At 42.9% G+C, this 19547-nt stretch overlaps 1 protein-coding gene across 2 annotated transcripts in view; it reads right to left on the reverse strand.

Moving 5' to 3' along the window:
* Tacc1 (transforming acidic coiled-coil containing protein 1) overlaps positions 1-19547 on the reverse strand; it is a 61739-nt gene that overhangs the window by 16670 nt on the left and 25522 nt on the right. The window contains exons 2-7 of one of the 2 annotated variants that reach the window (XM_033765357.1): positions 12372-13479; positions 9977-10012; positions 8487-8547; positions 8112-8232; positions 5879-5931; positions 285-407 (exon numbers count right to left, since the gene is read on the reverse strand). In XM_033765357.1, the coding sequence (XP_033621248.1) occupies positions 285-407; positions 5879-5931; positions 8112-8232; positions 8487-8547; positions 9977-10012; positions 12372-13479 (1502 nt within the window). The remainder of the gene's footprint in view (positions 1-284; positions 408-5878; positions 5932-8111; positions 8233-8486; positions 8548-9976; positions 10013-12371; positions 13480-19547) is intronic. The other variant, XM_010604978.3, reaches the window with a different exon arrangement.

Consider the following 19547-nt stretch of genomic DNA (forward strand, 5'->3'; position numbering starts at 1 on the left):
AAAAAAAAAAAAAAAAAAAAAAAAAAAAAGACTAAAACAAAAGGTAAGAAGCATACACAATTTCCAAGAATGTTTCAGAACACTCACTTTTTTCCTGGAAACCAGCATGTCAGGACCCCAGCACTAACACTGGGTTTTATAGGAAGCCCTTTAGGTGAATACACAAACTGCAGGGAAGATCTGTAGCCTGGCAACTCAAGCCAACAAAGAGGCCATCTACTGGCAGGCACACGGGCTGCTCAGAGAAACGGAGAGACGAGCACACAGAGCAAGAAAGCCTTTACCTCCTCTCTTATCAGGGTGAGCACGGCAGTCTTGTCCGATTCACTCAGGCAGATTCCATCCAGGGGGCTCTCACTGCCACAGGCCACAGACACAGGGGCCTTCTCTGAGGACACGCGGAGTCCCTGTGTGTGGGCGGGTCACACTGATTACACTCAGTCCTCAGCTACCTCGCCTCCAAATCCTTCACTAACTTCCTTATTATGAAACTTATCACACTCTTAAAACATGCTTTGTAGAAAAAAACAAAACAAGCAATAAAAAATAATCTAGTTAGAGGACCACTAAGAAAAATTGTTCTAATGACTATTAGGCTAGCTAGCCTTGAGTTTGCTCAACAGATAACCTGGACAAGTTTTCTTCTTATCCAAAAGGAAGAAATGGTGATTATCAAGTGGTAGTCACAAAAGACAAGCATGAAAGAGACACATTTCAGGGCTCATTTTTTCTGAGGGTTTCTTGGAGTGATGTGCTTCACACAAATAATTTTTCAAAAACAGTGACGGCTGTTCTCTCTACCTACGGATATTTGCACGTGTCTTCACTTAGCCACTTTGGGTGGAAATGTTTCTAATTTCCAGGGTGAAGCTCTGCAGGGTGTCCTGCTCTGACCTAGCGATACTGTTGGGAGCACCCCATGACTTGCCATGTACACAGTGGTCTCATGTGAGTCAAGTCTTGTGCCTGGTTTGTTTTGTTCTTTGCCATTATGTTTTCAGCTACTTTTGGGTAGTATTCATCTTCTGAGGTACCAGTTCGATTCTACAATAAACTTAGCTCTAGAGAGCCACGGTAGAGGTTAGCTTTTGGTTTTTCACATGGACATGGAACTTGTACTACTTTCCTTCCCAAAGGCATTTGTCTTAGTCACTTTTCGCGTTGCTGAGACAAAACACCCAAAGCACGTATGTTAAGGAGGAAAGGGCTCATCTGGCTCATTCATCGTGTGCAGAGGTTTCAGTCCGAAGTGGGCCAGCTCCAAGGCAGGGTGGCGCCGCAGCGGAGAAACAGTTCACGGCAGGACAGGCAGAGGGCAGCAAAGCAGTAAACGCTGGTAGAGCCCTCTCAGTCACTCACAGTCTAGCGAGGCTACAGACAGGGTGGGCCTTCCCGCCATCACACCCAGAACTGTGCAAACCGCTCAGTGGGCTCATTCAGAGTCCCACGTCCTTGACCCCAGCACCACACACTCTAGACCCAGCCACCTCTAAAAAGCCCCACCTATAACCGAATGCCAGCCAAAGTGACTCGGGGACAATTGTAATAACCTTAAATGTGATGAAAACTTAATCACAAATACTTATTAAATATGATTACAACTATAATTACTTATAACTTTATAAGCAATCCATTCTTTAGTGTCTTTTTTTGTTGTTTTCAGGTCCCATGTATCTTGTTTGAACCATGATTAAACAAAGTCCAACACAGATCAGTGACTTTTAAACTTTTCTAGGTCATCATAACCTCACCCTCTCTTTCTAAATGTTCAAAAACACACGAGTAATTCAGTAGACAGCTCCATAGACCTCAGCCACAGACCCAAGAAAGAAACTTGTCTTAAGCCACAGAAAAGGGAAATACAAAAGCCACAAGCTAGCAGCACCCTTCCTCCCGCAGACGTTGGGGGTGGGCAGCCCTCCACACTGACACAAGCCTAAGGTCCCAGAACCTCTTTCCATATTGGGGTATATCTATCGCAGGAACCAGGGGGACTGCAGCAGGAGCCTTCACCATGGCTCTGCAGCTCACCAGCCCTAGTACAAACCCTCTGTGTACCTCCTCCCTTTGGGTGAGGCCGGACTTCAGTGACTCAGTAGGATATGCGAGCAGTCCTGCATGCCACTTCTGACATTAACTTACAGAAAGACTGTGGCTTCCGAGTTTGGGGAGGTTCTATAGAAAGGCCCATATAAGAAGAAACTATAGTCTCTGACAACCACCATGTGAATGAACTTAAAAATGAAAGCACCCCCAAGTCACACTCAGAGATGATCACAGCCGAGTGATAACTGCAGTCACAAGAGAAAAGTCAGAGCATACAGCAAGGCCACTTTAGGATTCCTAACCCACAGAAACAAGGAGACAGTAAAGTTTGCTGTTTTAAGACACTGAGTTTTGGATCAATTTGTTAGGTACCCAAACACAACCCCTGGACTTGGGGATCATCTCATTAACTTCCTGTGCTTTGTTTTTTGAGACAGGGTCTCTCAATGCAGTTTAGGCTGGCCTAAAACTCACAGCAATCCTTCTGCCTCAGCCTCTCTAGTGCTGGGATTACAGGCTCGCGCCACCACACCTACAGTGGGATCAGATGACCCCGGCTCTCAAGAAAACGGAGGATCATATGTTTCTCAGCAAAAGTAATTCTGTCTGGAAACAAATGTCACTAATGTGTGAGAGCTCTCTGAGGACAATGAATTCTGCGTGTTATGTGTATGTTCTTCCTTTTCACTTCCTGCCCCTGCGTCTAAGGCTTCCGTGCACCCAGTCCTAAGAGGTCAGGCATCTCATTCTGTATTCTCCAGGGAACATACTGTGGGTCACAGGCCAACCACAAATCAGGAAAACAATTTAGTGGCACAGATGCTCTCCACTGAGAAAATAAAAAGGAAAGAAAACAGAAAAGGAAGCATCACAGTGAATGACCCAAAGAAAGGCTGATGATCATGCAACTGGTTTTTATACAGCTATGTACGCTGTGGACGTGGCATGCAAGTAGTGGTCACACCTGAAGTCTGTTTCTAGTGCGGTCGAGGTAAAGAGCTTCGATTCTAATTTCACCACCTGTTATAGCTTATGTCTAGATGTCTCTCCAAAGCTTCATGCAGTCATAGGTGGCTGGAGCTAAGGTGGGTTACATCTAAGGTATGGGCGAAGGGTGTGACACTGGAATTAATGAGTCCGGCGTCTGATTTATTATGGTTCTGGATGTGGATGGCACCACCCAAAAGGCTTATAGTCTGGATGGGATAAAAAGAAAAGGGAGGCTTGCTGCTATTTCTGCTGCCTTCTCCTTACCCTGCATGGACTGTTTCTCCTCTATGATGCCCCTCTGCCATGCCGCCCGGCCTTGGAGCCAGCTGACTCTGGACTGAAACCTCTACACACTGTGAGCTAAAATAAACTTTCCCTCTTTTGTGGGTGTCAGGTATTTTGTCTCAGCAACAAGAAAGTAACTATGACACTACCTCACAGCCACCAACTGACACCTATGTGTCCAGGGCCTGCAAAGATATTAAACACAACTCAAAGCTTTCCTGGGCTCAAGGTATATGCTTACGATTGCCCACTAGCCAAGTGGGCTGAGAAACTGACCCGACTGGTCCCTCAAAGCCACATTTCTAAAGATGAACTCCACAATTCTGCCTTTCCTTCTGCATTCCTCACTTACCAAATCCTTATTGTCAACATATTTATGGTGGTGGGCGCGGAAGTGTGGCAGCCAATAAGACAGTAATGGTCCCTATCTTCACTATTTTTAGTCTCATAGCGAATGACTAAAAGCAACAGGCTCATGGAGCTAAGAGGAAATCCTGCATGTGTACATAAGTGTCAGGTGAGTGAGGGAGGAGAGATTGTCCTGCTGCAGAAAGCCGTGGTGGCCACAAGAAGAGGCTACACCTGTCCTTGAGACGAGGGAAGGCAATGAAGCGATTTAAGCGAGAAGTAACAAGATCAGTCGTGTGTTTGAAATGAATCACTCTGCCTTATGTCACGGGGACAGCCTGGAAACAGGAAGACTAGCTTACAAACCGTCAGCCCTTTAAAAAGACCAGTAGGGCCATGGACTCCAGAAAAACAGATGAATGTGAAATTAGTTCTGGCTGTACAAGCCTTGAACTTGCCTGTGGGAATAAGGAATAAAAGAAGAAAAGAGGACCCCAGGCTCACGGCTTAGAAAGCTAGGTGGGCAGCCGTTACAACGAGGCCCTGGCAATAACGACTACCCAGATTTCAGGCAGAAACTGAGTTTCACACCCCACCCCACCCCACCCCACTCCCGTCCACTAGGTGTATCACTGCGGTCACAAGGCAGTGACGGCACCGCCTGTTAAATCTCTTCAGCCTCCATTCCATCCTCTGAACCATAATCAATCACAGTGCTCCCTAAAACCCTACAACAGGTTACCTACCAATTCTGCCATGAACCCCAAACCTCCTGGCAATGTATCTCTGGGCCCTTGCCTTCCATATGCACAGTATCCTCCAATCACATTAGAGTATTAATAATTGTAATTCTCTCTCAAATCTATGCGTTTTCTCTCTCCATTTTTTGTTTTGTTTTTTCAGTAGCAGGGATCAAACTCAGGACCTTGTGCTGGCAAGGCAGGCACGGCGCCACTGAGCTGCATCCCCAGCCCTCTCTCACTCCCTGTTTTTGCATGGCCACCTGACCTGCCTGGAACACCCCATTCTCCTTTTAGGACTTGCTCAAATGAAGAAACTTTAACCACTTTTGTAACCACCTTAATCAGGTGATTAAAGTCACAGCTACCAAACAAGGGGACACACTGATGCTCACGTTGTCGTTTCAGCTGTATCTGTGCTGAAAATGAATGAACTACATTTATAGTAGAGAAACGTTAGAGGAGCACCAATTGAGAAACATTCTCCAAAATAATTAGCTAGCACTCCTGAAAACAGTCACGGTCATCCAAGACGAAGAAAGACTGGGGAGGCACTGCAGATCAGAGACACAGGGTCTTAGAACCAAATGCAATGGGGGCTGTGTCTGTGGGACAAACGTGAGTAAGGTGTACCCAGGAGACAGAAAGCACTGCACGGGTGCTGAACGCATTAGTGACTTGTACAGTGTTAGCATCTGAGTAATACGGGCACAGCATAGACAGGAATTCTTTGTACCATTTTTATAAGTCTAACACTAGTTGAAGATTTTGTTTTTAATTAGCTCAGATTCAGCCTGATATTTGTGCAATTGTGCACAATTATCCTAGCACCTGCCATGCAGTCAGCCAACCTTGGCTCCCATGGCCCTGGAACACATTCCATTACAACAGTCACTCCAGGGTCCTGTTGGTTTGCATTTTGAATCACCTGCCAGTACTGCTTAACAGAAATACACTGGAAGGCATCTGTAAGTTTTAGTTTGCTAGTAGCACAATAACAGAGTAAAAAGAAATGGGCAAAACTAATTTTAATAATATAGTTAGCCAAACATAATGCAAATATTACCCATGTAGTCAGTAATAAAAAGTCATTGAGACATTTAATATTCCCCTTTTCTTTTTCCTGGAACCAGAGATTGAACGCAGGACCCTGCACTTGCCAGACAGGTGCTGGCATCACTGAGCTCAATCTCCAGCCCTAATATTTCCTTCTTGAGGGGGTATGAAGTCTTCAAATACTGGTTGTATCCCAAGCATACAGGGCATCTCAATCCAGCTCAAGTGCTCAACAGCCAAATGTGGCCACGTAGCTACTGTACAAAACATATGTATAAACTATGGGTTCCTCAAGAGAAGGAACTAAGTTACATATATGCATTACCAACACTGAGTAAAACGTCCCATGGGCTTCCCAACAAATACTGAAGAGACCCTGAGCTCCACACCAGCCCCCAAGGTCAGGAACTTACAAGCACAGCAGACTCCTCTTTGTCCATCTTCTGGCACGTCTCGTTCTCTGTATCTAAAACACAAAATTGTTTTCATAGCTATCCCCGGACAGCAGTTCCTTTCCCTCCTAGCAAAGACTCGTGGCTGCCCTGTGCGGCCCAAGATGACTATGAACACACCGGAAGCGTTTCAGGACTTTCAAGGGAGCTGTGTTCGCTGGGTTCTAGTGTCAGAGCCCCCTGACCTTCAGAGAAAGAGGAATGCACAGTCAGCCATCAATCTGCAAGCAGAAAGAGCGGCAGGGCTGCCCTCGTGTCCACTGAAAGTTTGGTGAATGAGTTGTACTAACCATGGAATTGTTTCAGAAAGAGGAAATTATAACACTGAATGCTATTTACTACTGAGTCTGAGTGAATCTAAATGGTAGCCCAAAAGGACACCCTCAACCTAGTTAATGTAACAGATAAAGTAATAAGCTTTAAATTTCAAGCTAACAAAACTCCTATCCTCTCTATGCCTTTCTAATTGGTTTCCTTGTGTCAGGTTTACCTTTCACTCTGCCTCCAAAGGTGACGTTAAAACAAAAACCAAAACTAGATTATGTCCTCAATGCAGAAAATCTAGATATAGCAAAGCATACAAAATGTAAAATTACACTCTCCCACGTAAGCATAAGTATTATTTTATTCAATCCTTGATTATTTAAACCACAGAGTGACTAATCACTCCCATTCGCAAAACCCTTCCAAAGCCTCCCCTGATCTATCAGATCAACCCCAATTCCTTGCTACAGGCTTGTTTCCCACATGCCTTGTACTCACAGAAAGCTAACAGGCACTTTACCAACAGGGCAGGGTCCCTCCCGCTGCTCCATTTCCTGAAGAACATCTCTGTACAGGTCCATACAGATCCACCACCACAGTGGCTCTCCAGCCAACAGTCCTTGATTCTTCCAGTAGCCACCCACCCTGCCCCAACCGCCAAGGTCTCTGCTTGCCTCTTAGATAAAGCTCATCCGTTACAAGGTAACAGCTTGTGTAAATCTGTTCCTCTTTTCCAAAGTCAGCCAGCCAGCTTGCTGACTGAGAATAGCACAGTATATAATAAAGCCCTAGCTCTCTCTACGTGTAAATCCTCGTTCAAGGAATTTTCTCCAGTGAGGAAGAATATAACTCAATAAATATTTACCATGTACTTGTATCAAAGAAAATTCCAAGATGCACCTCCCACAGGCCCTAATTTTGAAACATTTATAACATTTCCTCTTCCACAATAAATACACTGTGCTAGGTACTATGGAATGTGAAGGTCAGCAAGAAATGAGGTGGGAACACGGCTCAGTGGGACCCAAGAAACATTCAAGATAGACCTGGAAGGATGGGCAGAACTTTTGGAGAAGATGGCAAAAAAAAAAAAAATTCAGATACAGACTTTAAAAAGGAGGCCTAAGAGTACAGTACTCAGGATTAAGCCAGGTATAGTGGTACAGATCTGTAATCCTAGTACTTGGAGGCTAAGGCAAGAGGATGACAAGTTCCAGGCCAGCAGCATGAGCCACACAGTGAGACCATGGTGGGGCATGGGGTACAAAGGGTACCAATCAGAATGGTGACAGCGCCTTCCTTCAGGAAGAAATTAAGAGGGCTGGGGATTTAGCTCAGTGGTTCTGCCACCTGCCTCACAAGCACAAGGTCCTGAGTTCAATCCCCAGTACCAAAAAAAAGAGAAAGAAATTAAGAACTTTACTGCAGTAAAGTGTTAATCTATATACAGCATTTATAACAGCAATTGTACACTGTAAGGCTCTATACATGTTAGCTGTTAAACATTACAAAAAAACCTAAATTCATGGCATTTATAGGCCACTATACTTTACAATCTGCCCATATTAACATAAAACTATAGAGAAATTCAAGAACTATAGCATCCATCAGAGTCTCCCAGACAGCCTGCTATACTTATCCATATATGTGTAGCATTTCAATAAAGCTTTTTGGGGGGAGGTTCTCTTTTCTAAATAAAGAAGCAAAGCACAGATCAGCCATCTGAAAGCTATCCCCTAAGTGATTCAATTCTCTAATCTCTCTAGAGGTTGCACCTCCTGCTTCAGGGTGTCAGGCATTCCTATGCTTATGAGACGAAGGAGATGAAGATACGCTTCCGTACCTGCTTCTGAGGATGAGAGCGCATGATTTATGGTAGACACGGGAACATTGGAACATTCAAAGTACTCCAGGTCTTCCTCTGGCTCACCTTTCACTGCGGCGCCAGCTGATTTCTGAACACATGACGTGGATGCCAATTTCTCCTCGTCAGTAGCATGGCCATCCCTATTAGAAAGGTCTGAAATCTGGGAGATCACTGCTCCTTCATCCTGGGAATTTGACACAAATCATTGTCCGTTGGGGTACAAACAGCGAGGAAACATGACATTTCAGAAAATGAATGAAGCCACATTCCACACAAATATTTGTCTTTAAGGGCCTTCCCAGATGGTTTTAGGGCATTAAGGATGTAAAAATTGGTTTCCTTAAAGCTGAGTACTCAGACACTCACGCTGCAATACCCCTAGAGGATGCAAACTCCAGCTGGGATCACTGGTCGGCCTGGTGACAGACACAAACTTACCTGAGAACAAGTTTCCAAAGCAAGAGACTGACTTTCATATTTCTTCACCTTACAGCCACTCCTAGAAAAAGAAAACACAAACAAGCCAGTTTGGAACCACAGTGACAACTTTCAGGGAATGAAGACGGAGCAGAGCGCAGCGTATGCAGGTAGAAGCCAAAGCATACGACAGCCCACAAAGCAAACGCTGCACAGGAGAGGCACAGACACCTTCGCTGTCTCCCAGTCTCCTCTCAACAGACAAGACAAGCAAAGAATGAGGGCTAGGTTCACTGTCCAAAAAGACCACCTTGTTTGCCTCTGTGGATTATCAAACACCAATACTCTGACTCCTTCCACGTTTAATTACCCAGCACCAAAAGCCTTCCAATAGTACAGTACGCCCTTAGCAGTTAGAAAGGTTCCGTTCTGATCGTTAGTCACTTCACTTTGATGTTCATCAGAAAAATCATCACACTGGACCAGATTCTTTAAAAATTCTTTATTGCACTAAAAACCACAGAAGTCTCCTAAGACAGCTCCAGTCTAGACCTAAGTGTTTACAGAAAAGAATCGCAGTCAACAGAAGATAAGTAAAAGTAAAAGTAAACTGTTAACATTCTTACTAAGTAGTTCCAATTTTTTTTTAGTATATGTGCTGTAGGAGCGAGCAGAACCATTCTTATTAAGTAGTAGGGTGGGAAATGAACACCATGTACAAAGCCCAGAACTGCAGAAAACTTGGGAAAACTATCTGTTATTTTTAGACTAGATATCATTTGTGATCATAAGACTAATTATGAACTTAAGATTTCCAGTAATTGCTACTCTAACCAAAAAAAAAAAAATTATTTTCAACTTGCTTTTCTTTGGTGGAAAAAAAATTAAAAGACAAGCCCAAAGGTTATAAGAAATGCACAATCACTAGCTCATGGTCTCATTTCCTTAATACTGTTAGTAGGTGCCAACCTGTCACTAAACTCAAATTGATTTGGTAAAATTTATCAGCAAAATGTATCATCTGTTCCAAGCAGCATTATACTATTTTAAAAAAATCTAATCATTTTATTTCTTTTTTCTCCCCTAGTACCTGGGATCAAACTCAGGACCTTGTGCTTGTGAGGCAGGTGTGGTGCCACTGAGGTAAATCCCTGGCCCAAAAAATCTAATTATTTCCAACATTAAATAGCAGTGCAGTCCCTCAAACTTGATGATCTTGGGGCCAGAACAGCTCTTGGTATTCAAAATGCCACATGATGTGTGCCAAGCCAGGGAGTGCAAGCTTTTGTACCTAAGGTGGAAAGGAAGGACAATCTCCACTCCTTTAGGTACACACAATGCAAGGCTAAGCTGAGCTGGCTCAGGAGGTGTCAAATGAAATGCAAAAGAAATCGTCAGAAGATCGAACTCAAAAACAGAAGCCAGCATGCTATGGAGAGATAGTTGGGCAGGGGTGAGGCAGCAAAGTGCCAAGAGTCCCAGGGACAAACAGAAACAGCGAGAGTACTTACAACAGAAAACAGAGAAATTTCACTTGCTCAGTGGTCCTGATGCACCAACAAAATTAGAGACAAGAAAGAGACAGGCAGATGGAGAAAAAATTATGTAAAGACTAGAAATTTATCTTTAGCCCGGTAGATATAAAAGCTACACAGTTCCTTCTTTGAGGTGAGATGTAAATTTAAAATGTCACACTAATGAGTGTTAGCACTGGTGAATGGTTAACAGCACCCCGACTCTAATGGAGTAAGAGTGATTAAACACTCCGAAATGGCACATACGCACTTTGTAGAAGAAAAATACAGTCCTAAACATAAGAAAATGTATAAAAACAGTATCTCACTGCTGAACTAAACGTAAATAGTCTCTAATCTCTAGTCACTCAGATTAAAGGCAGTATATGAGTAAAAATATATTTGAAAAGATATTTGGTTATCCTTACAGTAGATGTACATTACTAAGCTTAAAATGATTTCGTATAATGTATCTTATTTGATGTGCAAAATCCCAATCATACTATGATTTCTCCATTTTACAGAAGAATCCAGAAGTCAATTACATACATCTTTCTGAATGCCATACAAAACTTCTAACTACAGTATCTACTAGATGCTGTCACCAAACATATTTTCAGTCTTTTCTACAAATGAAGGGTTCCGTTAACCAAGAACCTAGTGTTCCACAAGACATCTACCAACCCTTTCTTGAAGAAAAAAAGTTTTGTCTGTTTGTTTGAACCCAGGGCCTTCCCACAAGTGACATCTCCAGTCCTTTTTATTTATTTTAAATTTTGAGACAGGGCTCACTAAGCCACTAAATTGCCTGGACTTGAACTTAAATTCCCCTGCATCTGGCTCCTAAAACTGCGGGGATGGCAGACGCGAGCCACAACATCCAACAGGATAAGCATTTTGATTATGTAAGAAATTACAAGGTTTATTAGATCAAGAGGTTCAATTCACAGAAACAGAACAGAGGACAATGCTGCCAGGTGAGAACGGCACACTCTAGACAGAGCGCTTCTTGGTGCTGAATATACTGTCGCTTTCTCCCTTGTTGGCTGCTACCCCGCCTTCGTTGACGTGAATGCACTGGCTAACACCGAGAGTGCGCAGCTGGAAGGAAGACTCCCAAACGACTACTATGTATCAGCTGAGGTGGCAGAAGCAGCTCGTGTTTAGGAGAGGAAGTACCAAGGCAGTGCGGTGTCCCGTACATACTCTGTGTGCTGTCTAGACATAAGCACCTAACCTTAGGTTACCACAAGAGGACTGTGTGAACACCCAACTAAATATATATTTCAACAATCACTATCTGCTCCTACAGAGTCAGAGAACAGGATCAAGAGCCAGCACGATTAAGGAACTGGTACCCACACTGCTCAACCCTTACATCCTGAAACTAGTACTTCTGCTCCTTAAAGCTCTGGATAGTTTCTTCCCCGGTATAATTCACTGGCGTTTCTTCTAAGTCATCATAATGCTGAACAGTATTTCCAGAAACGACCACGTGATAACTGCAAATACCATACTTCTCATTTCCCTTTCCTGCATTTCATCCCTCGTGTCACTGGTCCTTCTTTATGTCTAATATTTAGTAAAATATTACAGTGTCACAGAGGGATACTTTTGTGACACGCTAATCCTGTAACACAGAGTTAAACTGAAAATAGAGTATGGCCTGAGGGGTCACTCAGGGAAATTTAAAAACTTGCAAAAATCATCCATGTTTCCCAGGAGAAATGAGGGGACAGAGGGTGCACACAATAAAAGACTGAGTTACTCAGGTTTAACTGATCATCGGTCTTGATACACAATGGAAATCTGCCTTCTTGCTAATGAACTAAAAACATACGTGAAGATAAGCATTCTCACCAACTTTTCACAGAAAATTTGTTTTCAAGAATAGCAACAACAAAAAAGCCATGGCTTTCTGTTTAGAAAAGCACTTATCTAAGATCCCTGTGGACCACTTCCACGTTACTGACACTAGACATGTCATTTGTAGGTTTGGAACTTTTTGTCTTATCCAAAAAGAATCTGAAGAGGGTGGCTAGCACTGACACTTGGATTCTGTACTCAGTGATTCCCAGCAAGAATTTCTGAAAACCATCAAATCTCTACCTGATTTTTTAAACAATGAAAGAGGTATTCAGGGTGGGAGGAAAACAGCATGGCTAAATGTGCTCAGGATTCCGAAATAACATAGCAATCTACAAAGGACACCTAATTACTTTTAACACCACACAAGAGTTAGGCAGAACAGTAAAGACTGCAGCATAAAAGCTTTGTTTGTGCCCCCACTGCACCTCAAAGATAAACGCAATTCACCAAAACCAGCAGCTGGCTGCCAGACCCACAGAGAATGCTACAGAGAACACAATGCCCAGCACCCGCTGTCACTCACGTTATTAAACGCGACTTTGACTTCCTGGGTGAGTCTAAGATTTCATTAACATGATTACCAGTAGAAGAACAAAAGTCACTGCTTGTTAAAGTCGTAGTTGGCTTAAAAGTATCCATGGATTCGTTGCAATTATCTGGGTCAAAATCATAGGAGCCCTTAGTGGAGAGGGGTGGGGAGCTCCGCGGAGAGGAGAGGCTCCCACGGGAACCAGAGCTGGGGTGATCCCACTGACCAGGCTCTAGCTTGGAAGATACCTGGGAGAGAGAGGCATCTCTAGCTGTCGGGTCTGCAGGCTGTTCTACACCTACTGGCCTATGGATACCATCTTTCTGTATCTTGGGAGTCAATTTGTTACCCGGTTTCCTGCCAAGTTTCCTTGGAAAGGCTTTCCTGGCCTCTACGTTTTCCATGTCTTCTGTGAAATCAAACTCAAGTTTGAGAGGTGAGTTCCTTGTCTCTTCTTGAGGCTCAATCCCTGTGTCATTGGAGTCACTAATGAGAGTGTCTGAAGCTTCATTAAGGCCAGGGGGACATCTCTGGCTCCTGTCACCTCCCAGCAGAGGACATGCATTCTCATCTAATTCTTCAGGGTTTGTCTGATAAGATACCCTGGCAAGAGGTCTGCCTTCTGCGGCAGTTTCCACCCCTGAGAATTCTCCCCCAGTTGCTTTCTTCCGGAAGGACACAGGCTTGGGCTTCCTCAGCTTGCTTCTGTTGGCCACAGGCTCTGGACAGGAACTTCTGGCCTGTAGGTCGCCTTCTGCAGACGCCTCGAGCGTAACCTTCAGGCTGCCTTCTGTCACTGCCTCCTCCAGGGTGGCTCCTGGCATGCTGGAGGGCAAAGCCTCGCCTGACACTGCAATTCCGTAGCCATGGGCTGCTTCCGTTCCGAGAGCTGCCCCGGTATCTGAGGAATTGTTGGTTTCTATGGAAAACGGCCTCACTACTGAAATCTTGCTGCTATCGTGACCAGGTTCTTCTTTGACATCCCTCACTGAGTGAGGATCAGTGGCTGTGTGCGGTACTCCATTTCCTGAAGATCCAGAACGAGTCTCAGGTGAGTGCTTGTCAACCACTTCTGCTTCTAGCTGTTCATTGGCTTGTAATTCTAAAACAAACAAACAAACAAAAAAGGCCATCTATTAAAGAAGTATCTTTCTAGCACTGATACTTTCTACTGCCTAAATTCACACACAAAAACAGTGAGTGCTTCCCTAGGCTCTCTAGGTTTGGCAAGGAAAACAGTATGGCCTAAAAGCTAACAGCTAAAATCAATTTCTCTAACCCAAGTTGTTTATGTGCATTACCCAACAATTATGGCAATACTACTGCTACTTAGGAAAAGGATAAGTAGTAGACCAAGGTCTATGCAAAGTGTACCGTGTGATGTCGAACATCCTGAAGGCTGAAACTGGTCTGGAAGAGTCTTTCAACTCAACTGCACCAAGGCACCTCCCAGAACCAGTGCAGCAGTTCCAGGGTTAAAATTTTATGACCCTGGAAGCAGATTTTTTTTTTCTAGTACAAAGGCTTGAACCAGGGCCTCAAACATGCTGGACAACAGTAGAAACACACCATCAAAACCTTAGGATGCAAATATCCACAAGTGTCTATGTGTGTCAGGCTCAGTTAAGAGCCTATCCAGTTGTATAAAATACACAGACTCAAAATAACCAAGATATATCATGCAAAGGTACAAATTCCCAATGGCGAAATGTCATCATATTGTATAGCTAAAATGTACCAATAAACTTAGTGAATTAAAAAAATAAATAAAATACACAGAATCTTTATTAAATCAAGGTATAGACTTATCATTTCTTAAGTTTTGGTGCTTAATCTCAGCCTATAAGATTTGACACAGGTGCTGTAATAAAAATATATATATTTCATCTTTGTCCTCAGTTCTTAGCCCAGAGCTCCTAAAACCCCTGGAATTTCCTAAGTGGTAAGTGTCTTCTGTACAGGCTTTATTGATTTGAGGGGCGTACCTAGATTACTTCAAGACAGAAGCTAGTTACCAAAATGATCAAACCAAGATTAAAGGGTTGGAACCTTCAGTGTTACCCTGGCCCCTTCCAGGGGGTGGAGAGCGGCTGGAGATTAGAATTCAACCACCAATGGCCAGCCAAGCTCAGGGGTACATGCTACTTGGGAGGCTGAGACGGGAGAATCACAACTTTCAGGCCAGCCTGGGCAACTTAGCAAGACTCTGTCTCAACATAAAATAAAAAGGGGTAAAGATATACCTCACAGGCAAAGCACCTGTCCAGCATTACAGGCCCTGGGTTCAACCCTTCGTACTAGGGGGAAAAAAATCTCCAATTGGCAATGACTTAATCAAGCCACATGATGGAACTTCTATAAAGCCTCTAATGACAAGGTTGGGAGCTTTCAGGCTGGTGAACACACCGACTCTGAGAGGTGATGCACCTGAAGAGGGCATGGAAGCTCTGTGCCTGTGCCCTATCCCTTGCTTGCCTTATACTCCTCTTCTATTTGGCTTCCCAAGTTGATCCTTATAATGAACCAGTAAATGTAAGGATTTTCCTGACCTCTGTGAGTCATTTTATCAAATCATGGTACCTAAGGAGGGGTTATGGAACCTCCAAAGTTAAAGCCGGTGGGTCACAAGTACACAATGGAATTTGTGATTGGTGTCTGAGGTAGGGCAGTCTCATGAGACTGAAGTCGTAGCTTATGAGATCTGGACTAACTTCCGAGAGTTTCAGAGCTGAAGTGACTTCCTGGACACCCAGTCAGTGTTGGAGAATCGAAGACTACATAAAACAGAACATTTGAAACAGTGAATATTTGATCGACATAGCCAGGAAAGTAGCTGAATGGTTTTTTTGTTTTGTTTTGTTTTGTTTTGTTTTGTTTTTGGTACCGGGGATTGAACTCGGGTCCTTGTGCTTGCAAGGCAGGCCGCCGAACCGCTGAGCTAAATCCCTGGCAAGCTGAATGTTTTTTAAATGACATTTTAAAATCAATATTTTATTTTGCATAAAAAACTCATGAGGAACCACTTCATGTATTATTTCTAAATTTTACATCTACAAAATTCAGAAATTAGATGAACTACTAGACATTGTTAAGCAATTCAACTTTATGACACAAATTTCCCATTTCTTTCAGACTTCTGCAACAGCTTAAGATATTCTCGCTGATTAACCTGAATTAAAAGGCACTAAATTAATTTTTAAAAAATCATTTGTTATTACCAGCATGTATATAACAAGGTTATCTCAATAACCTGTAACCTAAACGCTACTGAAACAAAACTAGATTTTAATTTCATCTTGATTTAGTTTGGTGTGTTTCAATCTCATAAATTGTTTCTAAAACTAATGCTTTGAATCCTTACAATTACAAACCTATCACCTTAGTCTGTTATATATTAGTGTCTGCATAATATTTTCTTTTAGGGGAAGGTTCCACGGCCTTATGATTTTGAAAACAATAGTTAAAGGGGACAGTTCATCTCGAAAGATGGTGAGATAGGTAGGAGGAGGTGTAAGAAAAGTAATGACAAGCCAGGTGTGGTGGCACACACCTACAATCCCAGCACTCAGGAGGCTGAGGCAGGAGGGTCGCTGAAAGTTCCAGGCCAGCCTGTGCTACATAGTGAGTTCAAGGCCAGCCTGAAATATAAGAGCCTGTCTCAATTTTTTAAAAGGGGGGAAGGGTAATGGAGGGGATGGGAAAACAGCTATAAATTTTATCATTAAAAGATGATGTTAACATGGACTTACTGAAGTGGAAAGGTGTCCACTGAGCTACATCCCAGCCTGGTTGTTTGGGGGTCTTTTTGGTACCGAGGATCGAACTTAGGACTTGGCACTTGCAAGGCAGGCATAGTGCCACTGAGCATTTTCCTGGCCCACTCCAGCCCTTTTTTATTTCAAACCCGGCTCTCACTACACTGCTAAATTTCTGAGGCTGGGCTCAAACTCACATCCTCCTGCCAACCAGAGTGCTGAGATCACAGGTATGCATCACCACACCCAGCTTGACAATCACACGTTAGAGAATTTCTGATTGCTTTTTATTTAGGTCGAGAAATTTAATGACAGGAAGTAAGATGCACTGAGGGCTTGTATGGGCTGGCCAATGGGCCACTAAGAGCTCCCCTGGATTGTTGTATTGAGTCTAGACAAAACTTAATATGTAAATCCAAGTCTGCCCAAATCCAGAGCCTGCCTGCTAAACCATCTCTTTAAAACTAGAATAAATACAGTAGCCCCTCACTATCCACAGGGAGTTTGTTCCATGACCCCCATAAGATGCCTGAAAACCCCACAGCACCAAAACCTGTAATGCAATGCCTGTTATCTTAACTAAGTGCTTACACACCATAGATGTCACTTTGGCAGTTTAAGGCCTAACAGCAAAACTAACATGCATTTCTTTTTCCTTTTTCACAAGTTCACAGATAGAAGATTGGTTCTTATTATAGATCTAACAGAGATCTAAGAATACTTCTTTTTCTTTCCGTAATTTGAGAACTTTTCCCTTGTCACTTAAAAGGAAGTCTTTAAAGGCTTCTCTCTGGCATATCTGAATAGCCAGCTTCACCCTCTTGTGCCTTGGGGTAAATAAGCAAAGGTAAGTAAATACCGGTGATTGCAAGTCCTGTCTGCAGTTAGTACCTGATAATCAATATAAAAACCCAGAGGACAAATGAGTAACTAGAGGGTAGATAACAAAGGAGTAGCTCATGAGGGTTGGGGATGTAGCTCAGTGCTGCCCAAACTCAAGGTCCTGAGTTCAATCCTCAGTACCTCCCCGCCAAGGAATGGCTCAGGAGAGTGGGGAAGCCCCAGATTTCAGCATTCTGTTCGGAACAGTATGCAATTTTAAACGTACAATTTATTTCTGGATTGCCCATTTGAAATTTTGGGCCATAGCTCACAGAAACTGAAACTGTGGAAAGTGAAACTGCAGACGGGTGGAGGGAACTATCGCTGGGATTGTGAATTCAGTTAGATTCTGAATTCAATCTTGAATTTCTAATGTTGAACAAAAATGAATGCTGTTGGGCTGGGGATTTAGCTCAGCGGTTCGGTGGCCTGCCGCGTTCAATCCTCGGTACCAAAAAAAACAAACAAAAAAAAAACAAACCAAAAATGAACGAATGCTGTTAGATGAATGTGGATGAAAATGCCTGTGTCAGAAGCCAGGCATAGTGGGACACACCCGAAATCCAAGCACTCGGGAGGGAGGCTGAGATGGGATCAGACAAGCTATACAGGGAGTTCAAAGCTGGGCTGGGCTACATAATGAGATCCTATGTCAAAAAATAAAAACCATACCAAACAAACAAACAAAAAGTTGTGACTATAAATAACTAGTCTAAGGTATTTAGTCTAGAAAACTAAGAAACATTATAGGGTCTTTGGATGCTTTGGGTTTTTGTTTTTTGTACCAGGGATTTAATTCGGGACCTTGAGCTAGTGAGGCAGGCACTGTACAGTGAGCTAAATCCAAGGTCTTCGGATATTTTAAGGTCTGCTTAAAGGAATTTGAATTATTGTTGCATTAGAAGATACAATTAGGATTATGTGCATGACTGTTAAGACTCCAACTCACCTCACAAAAGTAATTAATAGAACTAAGTAAAAATGTAATAAATGTGAAGAAACATCAGAACCCTATCCCTCAGAAATGGGAAAGAAGTGTTCAGGTCAAGGCCATCTAGGGATCTGCAGGATTTTTTTATTCTGTGCTTCTAGACTCCTAGGCACAAATAAAAAGCCATGACTCAATCAATTACAGAAAAAGTTAGAACTGGTGGTCAGAGGACCTGAGCAGTAACACTGGTTTTGTTGTTAATTAGCCCAGGGATTTTTCTATACGTCTTTTCTGCATTCTGGGTTCAGTTTCCTCACTGAGAAGAAATATTTCAGCTAAAAGTATTCTTGAGGGTCCTTTCCTTTTATAAGTTCAAGAACCCAGCTATTGAGGCCATCTACAACAGTTAAATGGTGAGACTCTTCACATTATAATCTGTAAATTTTTTCTGGATGGATCACCCACTCATTTCATTCATAGGTTCATTACATATTCAATGTATATAAGGTTTTCGTTTTAAAGTTTTGGGCTTTATGCTAGGCACCAGGATATAACAGCAAGCAAAACATGCTATCTCTCTTCTGATTTCGGAGACAAACACTGATTAAATAATTGCTACATGAACAGGATGTTGGGGGAGGCTCTGAAAAGAGAAAGGTATCATACCTGCAGAGTCCTGCAGGCCTTGGGAAGAATCTAGCTTTATCCTAAGAGCAAAAGCAAGTTACCAAGGGCTTTCAGCAGCAGGGAATAAGTCAGATCTGTACTTTAAAACAGCTCACTTCACTTCTGCTTTGTTCCTGTGTACAGTTCCGATGCTGGTCAACTTGTGCTGTTAGCAAATGTGACAGGGACTGGAAACTGGTAAACCATCAGATGTCACATTATGGGAGCAACAAGTCTGTTCATGGCATCATTCAGTTTATTGCTACATGAATAAGGACCTGGTGGCTGAATTTCAGGATAAATTTGTAAACTGAAAGCATAGTAAGTCTTCACATCTACAGGGGCATAAATTTTTTTTAAAAAATTTTTGGTACCACGGATTGAACTCTGGCCCTTGTGCTTTTGAGGCAGGAGGCAGAACCACTGAGCCAAACCCTCAGCCCAAGAGGCATAAATTTTTATGCCATATTTTGAAAGGTTTTTCTATTGTTGTTACTGAAAGTTTTTTTGGCTTGTACTCCCTGAGGCTACAGCAGCTACGAAATGCTGCAAGATGTTCATCAATAGTCATGTATTCAGATGGCACAGAAACTGCTTGGCAATTACTCACAAGTTTGTCAAATAATGACCATAGCAGCTAGATTATCAGTTCTTTCTTGGTGGGTGGTTTTATCATCAAACTTCAGGCAATTTTCAAAGAAACCAAATCTCTTTATTGTCATTGTATTCCAAAAACCTCAAACCCACACTCATTCCTTTTCCATAAATTGCTTATATTCCTGCGATTGCCATGAGAAAGCCCTGCTAAGTACAGCAGACCTATGAATGTTTCCAGCTCAGCTAATGAGGTGTCACAATAAATATATTTCTGAGTATGGCTACTGATGCATGCAAAATGCTCCACTTGTATTTCATCCTTTGTGTATTTCACCACAC

The sequence above is a fragment of the Fukomys damarensis genome, unplaced genomic scaffold (assembly GCF_012274545.1).
Source record: "Fukomys damarensis isolate Sample0158 unplaced genomic scaffold, DMR_v1.0_HiC HiC_scaffold_18, whole genome shotgun sequence".
NCBI lineage: Eukaryota > Metazoa > Chordata > Mammalia > Rodentia > Bathyergidae > Fukomys > Fukomys damarensis.